Source organism: Herpailurus yagouaroundi, unplaced genomic scaffold (genome assembly GCF_014898765.1).
Source record: "Herpailurus yagouaroundi ecotype Mexico unplaced genomic scaffold, PumYag 163, whole genome shotgun sequence".
NCBI classification, from domain to species: Eukaryota; Metazoa; Chordata; class Mammalia; order Carnivora; family Felidae; genus Herpailurus; species Herpailurus yagouaroundi.
In genome coordinates this window covers 11,601,788-11,618,485 of record NW_024412404.1, presented here as the reverse complement: position 1 = coordinate 11,618,485, position 16,698 = coordinate 11,601,788, and the positions used below count along the sequence as shown (strand labels likewise).

At 52.8% G+C, this 16,698-nt stretch overlaps 1 protein-coding gene across 4 annotated transcripts in view; it reads left to right on the top strand.

Annotated features, from left to right (window-relative positions):
• Positions 1 to 14,965, top strand: part of LRRC20 (leucine rich repeat containing 20) — an 86,271-nt gene extending 71,306 nt beyond the window's left edge. For all 4 annotated transcript variants that reach the window (XM_040485264.1, XM_040485263.1, XM_040485266.1 and 1 more), the window contains one exon: positions 12,453 to 14,965. In XM_040485264.1, coding sequence (XP_040341198.1) covers positions 12,453 to 12,607 — 155 coding nt within the window. In that variant the 3' untranslated portion in view covers positions 12,608 to 14,965. The remainder of the gene's footprint in view (positions 1 to 12,452) is intronic.
• The last annotated feature ends 1,733 nt before the right edge of the window (positions 14,966 to 16,698 follow it).

Here is a 16,698-nt window from a genome sequence, read left to right as displayed (position 1 = left end):
GCAGCATCCCAGGACGGAAGGGCTGTACGCGTACTTTTACTGGATTCTCCCGTCAAGCCTCATTCGTACGTCCAGCAGCGCTCGAGCCAGCTGCCCATTCACACCATCTGGGGAGCTTTTAAAAACCCTCATGTCCAGACCACACTCCACGCCAGTTAAAACAGAATCTCTCACGGTGGGCTTGGGCCTTGACGATTTTCTCAAACTCCCCAGATGGTTCCAGTGTGCAGGCGTGATAGAACCGCTGAGCCAGAACCTTCCATCAGTACCCACATCCCGTCATGAGGAAGCCGCAACCTCCCTTCTCCTCCCGGTGTCTGTCTCTGTGTGTGTCTGTAGCTACATCAGGATGAGAAAATCGACAGCCCGGCCCTGACCGCTGGGCTTGGCTGGGAGAGTGGCAGGGGTGAGCCCTGTGGACTCGCATCTTTCCCTTGGGGTTCTCCTTTCACACTGACCCTACTGTCCCCTGGACCCTGAGCATGGGGCCCCACTGCCCCAGTGCCCCTGAACCCTCTCTCCTCCCTGTAGCACAGCACGCATATCTAGCATTTTCAGAGGGAACTCCATCAATAAGCCAAAGGCAACTGAGGATGCACAGATAACAAAACAGTGGGCCCGTTCCCAAGGTACAAGTTTGTGCCGGAGAATCCTAGTTGAAACGGGGACTTGGCCCGAGCTCCGGCACCTTTCACTCAGGGGCCTGCGGTCCTGCTGGGGTGGGCTGCTCAACACGGCTCTCCAGCAGGGTGCTGGCGGTGCACGGTCAGATTCAGTGGCCTCACCTTAGTAGCTTGGAATTGGCCATGGTGGGAGTATTTGCACCACAAAAAAAAAAAAAACAGTAAATGCTACAAATCGGATTTTTCCCACCTCAGGGAGTAGATTGTTAAACATTAGCCAGCACACCGCTGGCTCACATCTCCCCACTTCCTTGCTATTGTTAGCGTCTTGACCACTCTCTCCCACTACCACCTTCAGCTTGTTTTGTTTTTCTAGAAGCTGGTTTCCCTGGGGGTTGGGAGGTGGGGGCGGGGGCTACCTAGCTGCTTCTTACCTGGTGGTTATCTTAGGAGCTTTTCTTCTTTTTCCAATAGTAAGGGAGGTCTTAATTCTCTGACAGTGGCCCTGAATCTGAGCAGAAGGGTTTGTAACGTTAGCATTAGCAACCTTCGTTTCCAAGCATGGAGGAGAATTTTCAAAGGAGCCATTTTCACATCTGCCCCCGCCCCTGGGAGAAGAACCTTTAGGGGAGGTGATTATACTCCTGTCTGCATATCCGGTCACCCCTGCCCTGCCTGACACTTGCCATACACACAGCAGGTTCGACAGTTCTGGTCCCCCACGCCTGTGTTAGATACAGGAACACAGCCAGCTGGAGGGAGGGAGGGAGGGAGGGAGGGTCCACAACAGAATTGTCATTCTTTAGGCATTTGGAAGAAAACTAAAAGAGACCAGCCTGGGGTTGTGGGTGTGGCAGGGGTCGTGGCTCTGGAGGCGGGGTGGGGCGGGGGGAGCTTCCAGTGGCCCACATGAGGGGGGTTGTGGGGGGAGAACAGAGACTTCGGCAGGGAGGAACAGTAGGCACAGTAGAGCAAAGACCGGAAGTCTGACCGGAAAGATAAATGCCAAGCAAGGGCCAGGCAATTTGATTTACTTATTAGCTGTCTCCAGAGCAGCCAGTAAGACTGTGTTATTTATTTATGAGAATTGTTATGATCCGTCTTTGATCGCCTATCAGAGCCGGGCCAAGGAGGGTGCGGGAGGAGAAGCTCGTCAGCCCTCCTTTGCTGGCCAACCTGGGGACGTGGAGGAGTGAATCACAGCAGGGACTTTTCTCCTCCTTTGTTTCTCTTTCTCTGAAGCTTGTTGTGAAGGAGAAAAAAAAGCGTGTCTAGGTTCATTAATGGATTCTTTCTTTTTTTTTTTTTTCGTACAGTTGACACTATTACGTTAGTTTTAGGTGTACGTTATTATAGTGATTAACAAGTCTACATGTTACCCTCTGCTCTGCTCACCACCAGAGAATCTACTATCTGGCACCACAGTAGTGGATTCTTCTTTTTTTTTTTTTAACGTTTATTTATTTTTGAGAGAGAGACAGAGAGCACGAGCAGGGGAGGGGCAGAGAGAGAGGGAGACACAGAATCCGAAGCAGGCTCCAGGCTCTGAGCTGTCAGCACAGAGCCTGATGTGGGGCTCAAGCTCATGAACCTTGAGATCATGACCTGAGGCCAAAGTTGGATGCTTAATCGACTGAGCCAACCTGGGCGCCCCACAGTAGTAGATTCTTAAAACACTCCGTGCTCCCCATCCTCTCCCTGAGGTGCCTACTACATTCTCCACAGCTTGGTAACCTTATCCTTGGGGAGTGGGGGTAACCTTGGGGAGTGGGGAGCACATTATGGTCCCCTCCATAATGGCCCCTGTGAACCCGTGAGGCTGAGGACCATTTTATAGATGAGAGGTTGAGGTTCAGGGAGGTTAAGGGGCCTGCCTGAGGTTGCACAGATTTATTTTTTTTTTTTTTAAGTTTATTTATACTGGGGGGATGCAGAGGGCAGAGAGAGAAAGAATCCCAAGCAGGCTGACAGCCCAGAGACTGACAAGGGGCCCGAACCCACAAACTATGAGATCATGACCTGAACCGAAATTGAGTTGGATGCTAAACCAACTGAGCCACCCAGGCACCCCGAGGTTGGAGCCACCCAGATGCCCCCGAGGTTGCACAATTTTAAATGGCAGGTCCAAGGTTAAGGACTGGGGGTCCCTGCCCTGTCCACTCCCCCAGATGGCCTGTCTTTCAGCAGGGGGCTCAGAACCCCCGATCCACACAGTGTTCCCTGAGGGCTGTGGAGCTCAGCTTGCAGGATCACCAGGGGCCTGCACTGTCCTCTGTGCCTCCTGAGGACAGGGGCTGCTTCTGTGTTCTTCCTGTACCCCTCTCCCTGCCTCCCACCCCTGCTAGGATGCTCGGCCCAAGGTTCTGCGGGAAGGGATAGGCTCAGACACTGTCCCCGTCTGGCTCCTCCCAAGCCTTCCAGAGGGGGACAGACCCAGCCGTGAGTGAGGGATGCACATGTGAACGTGCTTTCTTGTTACGGACGTAATTCCCTGTCTTGCCGGGTTGCCATAGTTTGCCTCCTCGTCTCTTGTGGCATTTTGAGTGGGGACTCGAAGCTCTGCCGAGCTTAGCACGACATCCTTGATCTTAGTCAATTAAGTTTCCAGGCACCAGGGGTTGCGTCAAGGCTGAGGAATGGGGACAGGCCCGGCTGCCAGGCGAGCCTGGATTCTCGAGCACGAATGCGGCCACAGTCACCTGGAGAGGCTAAGATGGCTTCCCGGTCGCTGCCAATAGGCCTAAGGTGCCTGGCCTGGGGTGCTGCCCCTGCATCTTGACCCAGCACCTCCGAGGCCATTGTGAGGAGGTGTCCCAAAGGTGCAGACTCCACACTCCTCAGGGTCTTGGAAAATCAGGGATTCTGGCCAGAAGGAGATCATCCAGGTCAGAGGTGGGACAGCCAGCCATGTGTAAACTCTCCCGTGTGCTCCAGCCCGCGGCAGGCAACGGGCGCCATGCTTAGTTTCTAAGCTGCCAGGGAAGCCAGAGAACTTGTACCCTGGGCCACCAGGATAGGGAGCCCCGGACCCTAATTCCAGAAGGGACCTTAGATGTCATGGGGCCCAGCCCCACCCAAAGCAAGAATCCGAGGCTGCTGGTCCCTGCTGGGTTCTCTCTGTGCTGGGCGGGTCCCTCAATACCTTTTGCCACTTCTCTGGGCCCAGACCCCTTCTCCTCCCAGGGTCCTTTAAGACCGCGGGTGCCACATGTATGAAGAAGAGCCCTCCGGAGTGCTCGTGTTTATCATCCTGTCTCTAGCGGGTCCTTCTGGCACAGAACAAGTTTGCCAGTCGGTGGTGCTAATGATTAGCGAAGTAAGGTCAAGCCGACCTCAGGGAAGTAATTTCCTCTAAATACTGCCCACTCCGAGTCCGCTTTTATTGATTACTGCAAGCTGCCACAGACAGAGACAAGAGTCTGGGATGGCTGTCTGCAGCGGGAGGAGGAGGGTCAGACAGGGCCTGGAGGCACCACTGCAGCCCGGTGAGGTGACAGGAAGGTGCAGTGGACTGTGCCCCAGCCACGCTGCACTCCCGGTGTTGAGGCCAGGGTGGGGTCCTCCTTCTCTACCACGGGCCTCCGTGTGGCTTTAGGCCTCACCGTGGAAGCTCATCACCATCACAGCCATGCACTGGGGGCCCTGGGAGAGTCAGAGGAGCGTTATTCGGGCTTCATAAAAGTACTCTAGGGGCCTCTGAGTGGCTGAGTCCGTCGGTTTCAGCTCAGGTCGTGATCTCGTGGTTCATGAGATCAAGCTCTCCATGGGGCCCTGTGCTGACGGTGCAGTGCCTGCTTGGGATTCTCTTTCTCCCTCTCTCTCTGCCCCTCCCCTGCTTGCATGTTCTCTCTCTGTCTCAAAATAAAGAAGTAAAACATTTAAAAAAAAAAAAAAAAAGGATTCTGGAACTCCCATCCTACATTCTGCAGTCACAGGCTGAGAGGTGAGGTATCCCCAGAATGCCCTGTGGACTCTGCCTGTTCGTTATCTGTCATACTGCAGGTCGAAAACAACTTGAGTGTCCCTCTCCATACCACGGGCGGCCATGTAGTCATAAAAATGTCGCTGACTGGCAACCTGAAAAGCTGTTTACAATCCGTCGTCGAGAAAAGCACGTTATGGCATAGCATCTAGGAGGCCATTTTTGAGCTCTTGCTGCTCCTCACACGCACATGCAAAGCGAAGATGCCGTAAGGCCACGTACTAACACGCTAAAGGAGATTGGCTCTAGATGGTGGGACGTGGGTGATTTTGGTTTTGCTCATCAGTGTTTTCTCATTTTCTAAATTGGATGGCTGGTGCTAAAGGGCCTGCGACCTGTAACAACCTTGGTCCACAGACGCCTGGTCCTGCCTGGAATATGTGCACAGAATGGGTCAGGCCAGGGGAAGGGCCCCAACTCCTGAATGTGCTGCGGTCAGAGTTGCTTAAGCAAGTGGTGGTGACAGTGGAGCCCAGCGCGGTCCCAAGCCTGAAAGAACTTAGGAGCTAGTTTAGGAGGCAGAACATTCATTCATTCATTCATTCACCCAGCACATAGTTGTTGAGCACCCTGTGGGCACTGTGCTAGGTATCGCATTTGCAGGGTGAACAAACATACCCATCGGTCTCAGAACGGGATCCACACTACGTGTCTGGTGTGAAGTGTTATGGGAGTTTGGTTGTACACCGTAGAGAATGACAGGAGGTAGCCTGAGCTGGAATATGAGGGCCAGCAGGACCTCGCCAAATGGTAACGAGAGCACGGCCCACGGGAGAGGGGAGAGTCGAGGCCCTCTTCCTCTCCAGATGCGCCGAAGTCCAGAGAATGGCTTCTGTTACCTCCGTGATGCCGATGTGCCTTGGTGGCCTTGGGAAGCGTACTTAACCTCTCCAGGTTTCTGTTTCCCCATCCACAAAATGCAGATCACTTCAGATCCTGCTCCACCCCGCAGCCGTCTCTGTCTCTCCTCAGGATGCTGTGAGCATACATTTTCCTCTTTAAGCCTTATCCGGAAACTTCTAGTTGGCCCCTTGGGCTTGCCGCTTCCTAGCTTGGCTGCTCCGGTTCGTCGACTCTGCTGTTTTGGACACGGTCTGCTGGCCCCACTGCGCCTTCCTCCAAGCTGCTTATACGGCTTGAAGGGTTGACTCAAGGCAAGGAGCCACGCCTAATCCCGGCTCTGCACCTGAGGGGGCATCACTGTCTGTCAGCAGAGTGGCTTGGAGAGCGCCGTGGACCCTGGAGAGGCCGGCCCCGTGGTAGACTTGGAAATGACAGCTGGGAACTCAAGCAGCACTGCTGTCTCTAGGCCAGGAGTTGTGGGGATTTGCTCCAAGGCTGGGCCGCAACTGGTCTTCATGTCATGCCCAGCAGACCTGTGGCAGGGACGTCGTCGGAAGACACCCCCTCCTCTGTCCCGCTCTCATGAGCACCAGTCGTTCTTCGGGCCCCTGGCCTCCCAGGCCCAGGGATGGAGTCAAGAGGCCAGAGAGAGAGAAATCCTAGTCCAACCCCCTCTGGAGAAAGTGAGGCAGGACCAGTGGTCCCCAGTGGCAGGTGGGGAGAAGGGGTGACTTAGCAGCTTGGAGCCTCAGTCCCCATCTCTGAAGTGAGGCTGTATTGACAGTCGAGGCTACGTTGCCCTCAGCTCGGGGCCCGGCCCTTAGCGAGTTGCTCAGTGACACCTGCCTGCCGTGATTCCCTTGCAGGGGCTGAAGGGCCGGTGGATGGAGACCAACTCTGGCCTTGGCCTTGGCCTTACCCCTCAGCGTTGTGGGACGAAACACAGGGATCTGGGGATTTAGGAATTGTCCTGCCTTCACCGCTTACTGGGCCCTGTCAAAGAAAAATCAGAGCTGGTCAGTGATGAAAGCAGTAAAAACAGATTTTATTCGGGACTGTTACACTGGAGAAGAGACTGCAGTGCAGAACCGGCTTGATCCCGAGTGCAGCGTGGACACGTGGGAATTGATGGCCAAGGAGCAGGGGCGGGGAGGGGGGGGATCGGTGGGCGGAAATTACAAAGAGGAGGTTATCAGCGGTGAGTGAGGCTGAGCCGACCTCCCAGGATTCTTGCTGCAGGCAGGCCAGGGTGAGCAGACCCCACCTGGGGGTGGTGGAAGATGACGAATCCGATCAGATACCAAGGCTGGAGGATCCTGGCTAACCCAGTTTATCAGGATTCTAAACTAGACAATGAGAGTCGAACACAGAAGCACAAAAGTCAGGCTCTTAATTTTAGTTGAAGAATTCGGGGAAGCCGAAGTAGGGTCACAGAATCTCTGTCATCACCAGGAATCTGAGGCTCAGCTTCCATATCTGCAAAATGGGTTATTGTGAGAAACCAGCCAGCACAGGGCCTCCAATATCAGTTCCCAGAAGCAGCCTCCTTTGCTGAGCCCACTTCCACAAGGTGCTCAGCCTCCCTGAGCCTTGATGTCCTGTGTCACGTGGGGGTTACAATACCCTGGGAAATGACTTTAGCTCTGTAAAGCCCAATGCAAAGGGGTTTTCCGATCTGGGTGAGCGGGGGGCAGAGAGCATGGTGTCTGTCCCCCACCCACATTGCTGGCTGTGTTGGTGGCCATGACCATGACAAAGCTGCTGCTAATTAGTGAAGAAGGTAAAGTTTCCAAGTAAGTCGCCCTTTTCAAAAAAAATTTTTTTAACATTTATTTTTGAGAGAGAGAGAGCACGAGTGGGGCAGGGGCAGAGAGAGAGGGAGACACAGAATCCGAAGGAGGCTCCAGGCTCAGAGCTGTCAGCACAGAGCCCGACGTGGGGCTCAAACCCATGAACTGTGAGATCATGACCTGAGCTGAAGTTGGACACTTAACCGACTGAACCACCCAGGTGCGCCTAGTTCTCTGTTTCTGATTCCAAAGCTCTCTTTAGCATCTTAACCATCTCCCCCACCCTGCACTGTGACCCAGCACAGAACAAGGAGGCGTGGGAGATTCTGGAATGATTCCGAGAAATCTCCAGGAAACCCTTGCTCTCAGGGCAAGTTAGCAAAGATGCCATGCCTGCCATGGGGGCCTTAGAGGGCTCAGAGATTCTGTGCCCCTGGCTTCCCTCAGAGGGGGAGTCCCTGGGCTCTGGAAGGGACTATTCCCGGCTGGGTGGCCCAGAGAGCTCTGAGTGCCCTGGTCAGAAAGCCACACGCTCCTGCTGAGTCCCGGGAAGCCCCGTCGGAGGACTGTTCTCTGTCTCCTCAGGGCACCGTGGACGGTTCTCTTGGTTGGTGGGGAGTTGGAGGAATGGATGCCAGGCTGGAGGGCCGGATAGGAGGTGGCCTGAAAAGCATGAACTCGGGCCAGCCGGCCTGGCTTCATATCCCAGCACTTTGCAGCTGCGTGACCATGGCCAGGTTACCTCTCCGTGACTTTGCTCAACTATAAAGTGGAGGTAACAGTGGTACTCAGCCATGCGGCTGTTGTGGGGTTTGAGAAACTTAACACGAAGAGCCGAAATCACCAGCACTTGACACGGACGATCGTTAGTTAAGCAAAAAAACTGCTGGGAATACAGGAATCCGTATCGATAATAAATAGATAAATGCGGGAGAGGGAAGGCTCTTGCCTATGGTAAAATGCTGAGGGCCTGCTGGAGTTGGAAAGTCAATTTGCAACCATCATAAAGAACAGATGAGGCAAGAATCAGCAGGTGTTCAATCTAGAGGCGATGGATTTTAATTTTCATGAGCAGGATATTTGCGTGCTCTTCAGCTGTGTCCCCACAGACTTCTTCTACATTGCAAGGGAGGAAAAAAGACAAAACAGTAATTATACAGTGGGGAAATCAAGTAACACCTCGACTCAGTGATGACAGTTAACATCACTTATGAAGGACAGATGGGTGATACCCCAAGACCATACCACCTCTGCAGTCTTTCAGCTGAGAACCCATAAAGCACCAGATAAACACAAACTGTGAGACTCTTTTTCTTTTTAACAGTTTTTTTTTTTTTTTAAAAAAACAGGCTCCACACCCAACATCAGGCTTGAACTCATGACCCTGAGATCGAGGGTCACATGCTCTACTGACTGAACTAGCCAGGTACCCCAAAATGTGGGACTCTTTATCAAAAAGACAGATGATGGCCGTGATATTCTTCCAAAATGGTGGTGTCCTAAAAATGACAAAGGAGCCCAAAGAGGACAACTAAATGCAATACCTGACCCTATACTGGACCCTGCACTGGAGGGAGGGAGGGACTGCTACAAAGGACATGGTTAGGTCACCTAAGAAAACTGAAATATGGGCCGTATGTTAGGTAACTGTTCTCTCAGTAGAAACTCATGAAATTGACAGCTATGTTTGCAACAGAAAATGTCTATTCTTAGGAAATACACAATGAAGTAGGGATAAAGGGCCATGATATATGTTACCCTCAAGTCAGAAAAAAGGTGTGTGTGTGTGTGTGTGTGTGTGTGTGTGTGTGTGTGTAGAGAGAGAGAGACGGCGAGCGGGCATTTGCACAAATGATAAAGCAAAGAGGGTAAAATGTTAATTGGTGAATCTTGGTGAAAGGTATGTGGTATTCTCCGTACTGTTTTTACCTTTACAACTTTTTATAAGTAAGAAATTATTTCCAGGTAAAAAGAGTAACCTGAGAAAATAATATTTAAAGTGTCCCCAAGTGGGGCGCCTGGGTGGCGCAGTCGGTTAAGCGTCCGACTTCAGCCAGGTCACGATCTCACGGTCCGTGAGTTCGAGCCCTGCATCAGGCTCTGGGCTGATGGCTCAGAGCCTGGAGCCTGTTTCCGATTCTGTGTCTCCCTCTTTCTCTGCCCCTCTCCTGTTCATGCTCTGTCTCTCTCTGTCCCAAAAATAAATAAACGTTGAAAAAAAGATTAAAAATAAAATAAAATAAAATAAAATGCCCCCAAGTAAAAATATTCTTACACTGAATGTCTAAAGCTGGACACACACTAGTAGGTTCCACTTGTCTTAAGCTTAGGGATAGGCAAATGAATCAATGGTGAAAAAAGTCAGGGTGGGTTGGGGTGCCTGGGTGGCTCAGTCGGTAGGCGTCTGACCTCGGCTCAGGTCATGATCTTGTGGTTTGTGAGTTTGAGCCCCGTGTCGGGCTCTGGGCTGACAGCTTAGAGCCTGGAGCCTGCTTCGGGTTCTGTGTCTCCCTCTCTCTCTGCTCCTCCCCTACTCACATTCTGTCTCTCTTTCACAAATAAATAAACATTAAAAAAAAATTTTTTTTTTAAAGTCAGGGTGGGGATAAACTGGAAAGAAGCACAAGAGAACCCTATGTGTTATAGCTCGATCTGGATGGAGGTCACAGGAGTGCATACCTGATTGTACGCCTTCCTGTAACTGAGGCATTTGCTTACATGTATATCAAAAAAAAAGTGGTGGTGCTCTGGGAAAAAACATAAATAGACTGAGATCTATAATACAGTACCATTGACCTAAGTTAAAATTATGTGGGGGCTCCTGGGTGGCTCAGTTGATTAAGTGTCCGACTCTTAATCTCAGCTCAGGTCTGGATCTCAGGGTCGTGGATTCAAGCCCCACGCTGGAGCCCACCTAAAAAATACCTATATTGCTGTATTATAACATGTCAAAGTGGTCTAAAATTAAAAACGAAACAACCACAGGAGCAGAAAACCCTCAATCTGCCCAACGCAAGGCACGCAAAAGAGGTAGGAGTTGATTTTTGTCATTACTAAGGGCCTGGCCCCGTCCTGGCTGGAGTGGGAGGTCACACGGTGTGTGGGCTGCTTGCAGAATTGGATCAGGGTGGAGGGAATGTTTGCCTCCAGGGCGTCTGGGCCTGCGTGTCATGGCATTGGCTCCTGGTTGGTTGCCGGCTATGTGCAGCCACTGTTCTGAGTGCCTTGTATGAACTCCTCGGAGCCTTAGGACGACCTTATTGGATTATTCCCCCCATTTCACAGGTGAGGAAACTGAGTCACAGAAAGTTGGTTTAATTTGCCCGAGGATACACAGCTAGAAAAGGGCACAGCTGGGATTTGAACCCAGGTGGCTTGGAACATTCTCTAAAACTACAACATGCCCTCTCCTAAGTAGACTGTCCCTTATAGTGCTCCAAAGTGGGGAACAGAAACACAGAGTGGTTGTCCCTCACGTCTCCCTGGGCCCCATGGGAGGGCCTGGCTCCCTGGGCTGAGAGGTCCTATAGGCCCTGGTGTTCCAAACTGCAGAGCTGTGCCCTCAGGATCTGGGCCTGAAAGATGCCATCGAGATGCCACTGACACGACCTCCCAGTCCCCTCACTGCGCCCAGCTCTCACTCTGGCACCCTGGTCCCATTCTTTCGCCCCTCCCTCCCTCCCGCCACAAATACCCCTCCCCCTCATTCAGATCCCACCTACCCTTCACGTCCTGGCTCGATTGCCATCTCTATGCCCGGCCTGGCCCCTTCCTCCCTGGACCCCTGCAGTCTTTTTGAGAACTCGGATTCCAACCTGGGCTCAGCTAATTACGAGTTCGGGACCTTGGGTTGCCTTGAGCAACTTACTGAATTTCTCTGGGCCTCAGTTCCTTTTCATAGTAGTATCCGATGTTCATCAAGTACTGGGCGGAGTACATCTACTCTCCCGTTTGTCCTCAAGCCACCCGGCAAGGTATATCCTGTAATATTATTAGGATTAGTCATTTGCTCACAGCTGTTAACGTGGCCTGCGGGATCTTGACCTGAAGACTGAGTGATCCTAAAGGTTAGATATGAGACTCTACTGGTAGCAAGAGCAAATATAGCTGCTGCCTTGTTCTTTCTTTTTTTAAAACTGAGGTAAATTTCATGTATCATAAAATTAACCATTTTATTTACTGATTTTTTTTTTTTTAATTTTAATGTTTATTTTTGAGAGACAGAGAAAGACCATGAATGGGGGAGGAGCAGAGAGAGAGGGAGACACAGAATCCGAAGCAGGCTCCAGGCTCTGAGCTGTCAGCACGGAGCCCGATGCGGGGCTCGAACCCACGAACCATGAGGTCATGATCTGAGCCAAAGTCGGATGCTCAACCGACTGAGCCACCCAGGTGCCCTGTATTGATTTATTTTTAAGTAGGCTTCATACCCAGCACAGAGCCCAACGTGGGGCTTGAACTCACAACATGAGATCAAGACCTGAGCTGAGCTCAAGAGTCGGACACCTAACCGATGGAGCCACCCAGGCTCCCCATAAAATGAACCACTTTAAAGTGCCCAGTTCGGTGGTATTCGGTACATTCACGGTGTTCTGCAACCTTCACTTTACCTGGTTCCAAAGTATACTTTCCTCACCCCAAAGGAGGCCCTGCACCCACTCCCCCCCCCCCCGGCAACCACTAGTCTACTCTCTGTCTCCATGGAGTTGCCCATTCTGGGCCTTTCCTATAAATGGAATCCTACGCTATGTGACCTTTTGTGTCTGGCTTCTTTCATTGAGCGTGATGTTTCTGGGGCTCATCCCAGTCATGGCGTCTGTCAATGCTTCCTTCCTTTTCATGGCTGAATGGTATTCGGCTGTTGGGATTTAACCACACTCAGTGTATCCTCCCCCCTGTCGGTGGGCATTGGCTGCTGTGACTAGTGTCGCCGTGGACATTCGTACACAAGTATTTGCTTGAGTTCCTGTTTTCAGTTCCAGTTCTACCCAGGAGAGGCTTTGCTGGGACAAATGACAATCCTAGCGCTGAACTGGGTTTGGGGGCATGTTTCCCGGAGTGTGGTTGTAATGGGGTGATGAGCCCCGAGGGCCCCCCACCCGGGGCTGGGAGCCAGCAGCTAAGCCCAAGTGCGGGGGCTGATGGAGAGCTGGATCGGCGTCTTCCTGTCCCTACCTACCTGGGCCCCCCTGACCTGTCCTCTCTTCTCAACAGACGTACCCGTGGAGAAGCTGGCTGCCATGTCCGCCTTGCGCCGCGTCAATCTCCGCTTCAACCCGCTGAACGCTGAGGTGCGCGCCATCGCTCCGCCACTCATCAAGTTTGACATGCTCGTGTCTCCTGAGGGCGCACGGCCCCCTCCACCTTAGGCCTCCCTCCTCGTGCCCACCCAGCAAGGGACAGAGGCCACCTGGCCTGGCACCCTGAGGGGAGGGAGTCCCACAGACCCATGGGAGGCCGAGCCTGGGGGGCTGGGGGCGGGTGGGCCAAAGAGCACGTGGTGGGAGGGGGTGCAGCCGGCCCCGGATAGATAGCTTAGAGCAGTAGCGGGCCCTGGAATGCCCAGACGGAGGAGGTGAGGTGGGGCTGGAGCCTGGCCGCTCACAGCTTCTGTGCACACTTGGGCAGGACCCCCACCCTCTCTGAGCCTTGTTACTTGGGGAAACGGGCAGTGGCGGAGAAGGCCTTTGCCTCCTCTGAGCTCCTTGGAGGCTTTTCGGGCAACAGATGCCTTCAAGTCACCTTCAAATCATCGGGCACCTTCTGAGCCCACAGATGGCCGTCGCCGAGCGCTTTCTAGGTCCCTGTGGGTTTGAGACCTTGTTTTCTGGTGTCGAGAACCAGCCTCTGCCCTGAGAGGACTAGAAGACAACCTCCATCCGTTTATCATTTCCCGAGGACTGGCCCACATGAGGCCCCCTCTGGGGCCCTATCCTCAGCCCTGTGGGTCTCTGGATTGGCGGGAGCCTGAACCGGGAGACACGGGAAAGCCGTGGCCAAAATGTGGTCGTGTGCTCTGGCCAGAGCTGAGAACGTGTATATAGGAGCCCAGTGGCCCATCGGGCCAGGAACCCGGAAGAGCAAATCAGGTCTGCTCTGTCCTTCCTCATGATTAAGCAATCAGTGGCGTAGGAAGTTCTGAGGACAGACCAGGTGAGCCTGGCATCACCCCTTGAGCCCCAGGAGAGGTGACTTGAGAGAAACAAAGCCAATTGTGCCTGTGGCTCTGGTACGAGGTAGTTGGCTCTGGCGTCTCCCTCTGCAGCAGCCCCACTGCCTCACCATTGGCCCACCGGGGGGCAGAAGGCTCTATGGACCATTGGATTTGTGGCTGGCCAGCTCCCAAGCTCCCGCCCAAAGCCCGATGACCTCGTCATTCCTGGACCCTCCACCTGGAGTCTAGGATGTGGCCAGGCCACAGGGCTATCTACCACCCCTGTCTGCCCAGGACTGAGGGGTTTCCTGGGACACGGGATGTCAGTGCTACCACGGGGACAGTACCTGGCAAACAGGGACACCTGGCTTCCTACCAGGAGAGGGCCTGGGGCTCTTGATTTCTGATAGCATCTGTGGTTTGGAGAATCCCTGATCTCTCAATCCCCCAGGTATCTAGCTCCCGTCTACTCATCCGTGGAGCAGGCAGACTCACAGTCCACAGCCCATCTGGCCCGGACCTTCGTCTTGGTCGGGAGACACCCAAGGCTGCAGGACTTGGGGCAGGCCAGGCCACCAAACCCTACATCCATGCACTGGTAGCCACTCTTCCACCCCCAGGGCTAAGCCACTCCCAGCCCAGACCTTCATTCTCAGACTGCTGTGTTCCTTCCCCCCTGCCCAGGCCCCCTGTCTCTTGGCAAGGACTGTTGACCACCACTGTTGGCCCATCACTGAGCACTCAGTGTCCCGGGAGATGCTCATCTCATAAGGCCTGGCTTTCCAAGCTCTGGGAAAGGGGTTTGAAGGGCGAGGAGGAGGTCAGGGTGGGATTTTCGGGGCTGCAGGGTCCACTGTGGATGAGTGAGAACTGTGGTCCAGGCCTTGCCTGCCCTGTGCCCTGGGGTGGGCTTACTCCTTGTCAAAGAGGAGGTGCACTTTTCTGATACGCACAAAGGCGCTGTATGGCCAGAGCCTTGCAACTCAAAGTGTGGTCTGTGGACCAGCAGCACTGGCATCCATGGGAACTTGTTAGAAATGCAGAATCTCAGGCCCCACCCCAGAACTCCAGAATCAGCACCTGCATTCAACAAGAGCCCTAGGTGATTCCTGTAAGCACTTTACTGTTTGAGAAGTAACGGCCTAGGGGTGGCCCTGGGGCTGAGGTTCTCAGCCCTCCCCCTGCTACTCCAAGCCTCTGAGTCTGTGCTCACCCCCCTCCCTAAACTAGCTCTGGGAGACCCCGGGCCTTAGATCTTTTCAGAGTGTGTGTGTGACTCTCCCGGTGAAGGGAATGACCTGAAGTCACCAAGATATGAGGGTTGGGCTTGCCTGGCCCTCTGGACACTGCCTTTCTGGTTAACCTCTGCAGAGCTAACTCCTGCTTCTAGGTCCTCACATCAGGCCCGTTGCAGGAGTTGCTTCTGGAAGTTCTTTTGTACTCCTCTTGGAGAGTTTGCCCTCGCCTGTCTGGGAAAGCTTGAGCAGTCAGAGAAACCCCCTAGTCACAGCCCCCAGTGTGAATGAGCCCTTAGCTTCAGTCTGCAATAAAGAATGCATTGGTTTCATCTGCCTGATTGGCGCTTCGTTCATTCTGTCCACACAGACCTCCTGTGGCCTGGGTGTTAAACCCCAGGGGCTGCCCCTCTTGTTGGAAACTTGAGATTAAAAAGGATACCCTGAGGTGATACTCAGAATACTCCCAGATGGGTGCAGGCCCTGCCGGTAGGAGTGATACGTGCCCAAGAACCATGCTGCTGCAGGACAGACAGATGCCAGCCCTGGGGGTGCCACACACTTGGAAAAGGATGAAGGGACCTGCTGTTCCCTACTCGCATGTGTGCTCTCTCTCTCTCTCTCTCTCTATTTTTTTAAAAAAAATTTTTAATGTTTATTCATTTTTTGAGAGAGAGAGAGCAAGCAGGGGAGGGGCAGAGAGAGAGGGAGACAGAGAATCCGAAGCAGGCTCCAGGCTCTGGAGCTGTCAGCACAGACCCTGACACAGGGCTCGAACCCACAAACTGGGAGATCATGACCTGAGCCAAAGTCAGACACCTAATTGAGTGAGCCACCCAGGTGCCCACGCCCCCTCTCTCTTAAAAATGTCTTTAAATGTTTACTTATTTTGAGAGAGAGAGAGTATGAGCAGGGTAGGAGCAGAGAGAGGGGAAGAGAAAGAAAGAATCCCAAATAGGCTATGCACCGTCAGCACAGAGCCAGATACGGGGCTCGATCCCACAAACTGCAAGATCATGACCTGAACCAAAATGGAGACTTGGACGCACAAATGACTGAGCCACCCAGACACCGCACGTTAAAAAAAAAAATTTTTTTAAGTCCGATTTTGTTTTCTAAATCTGAAAGACCAACTCAGTTTGTCTTGAGTTTTGTGCCACAGACTCCATTATTTTTATTTAACAGACAGAGTTTAGTGTCATCTAAGCAGGTGGCAGATATTAACTCATTGAATCCCGTAACAACCCTAGCTAGTGCGGAGCTGGACAAAATCCCTTTCCTTCTCTGGGCCATTTCCTGTCTATAAAGGGGCCGCACCAGAAGATCTCCAAGGGCCTTTCTGGAACATGCGATCCCTCTTTCTTCATTTTGGATCAACCTGGATACAGGCTGCCCACCCTCACCCCAAAGGCCAGAGGGCTCCGTTTATTCTGGCCCAACGCTGGCTCACCAAAAATCGCACCCGATCGGTCCGCTCATCAGACAAAGCTCGAGACTCCTCGCGGCAGAGAAGCTCTGCCTCGAGAGAGTCCGACTTGCGTCCTCCCTGCGGGAGGACAAAAGTCACGGTGGTTAGACTTCGGAGTCTGGTTTCAGCTGGGTTTTCAGTGTGGCGGAGACAGACACGTTGCCCGAGGCTGGGTGAAGATTATGGTCCGGTTTAGGGATGGACGGCATTTTGAGGCAAGGAGTTCCAAGAGTCTTAAGATGTACACTCTTGGCTGATGCTATTCACTAAAGAATTGAGCAGTTGGTTCCTTTAAATGATTCGGGAAGCTCCCAGAATGAACAGCAAACTTCTTTACAACTTTTACTTCCTGGGCAAGGGCTTCCTGGCATGGTACCATTATGCTGAAGAAGACAGTGGTATAACAAAGTCTTATTAACGTAGACAGTAAGCTGTGTGGGGCTGGAGGGGTTTTTAAATTACCATTGAGATAGAGCTGACGTATAACCTTATATTAGCTTCAAGTGTCCAGCTCGATGATTCAGTCTACGTACACATTGTGAAAAGACCACCGCAATGGCTAGTTGACGTCCATCACCACACGTAGAGGGTATCGATCGTCAG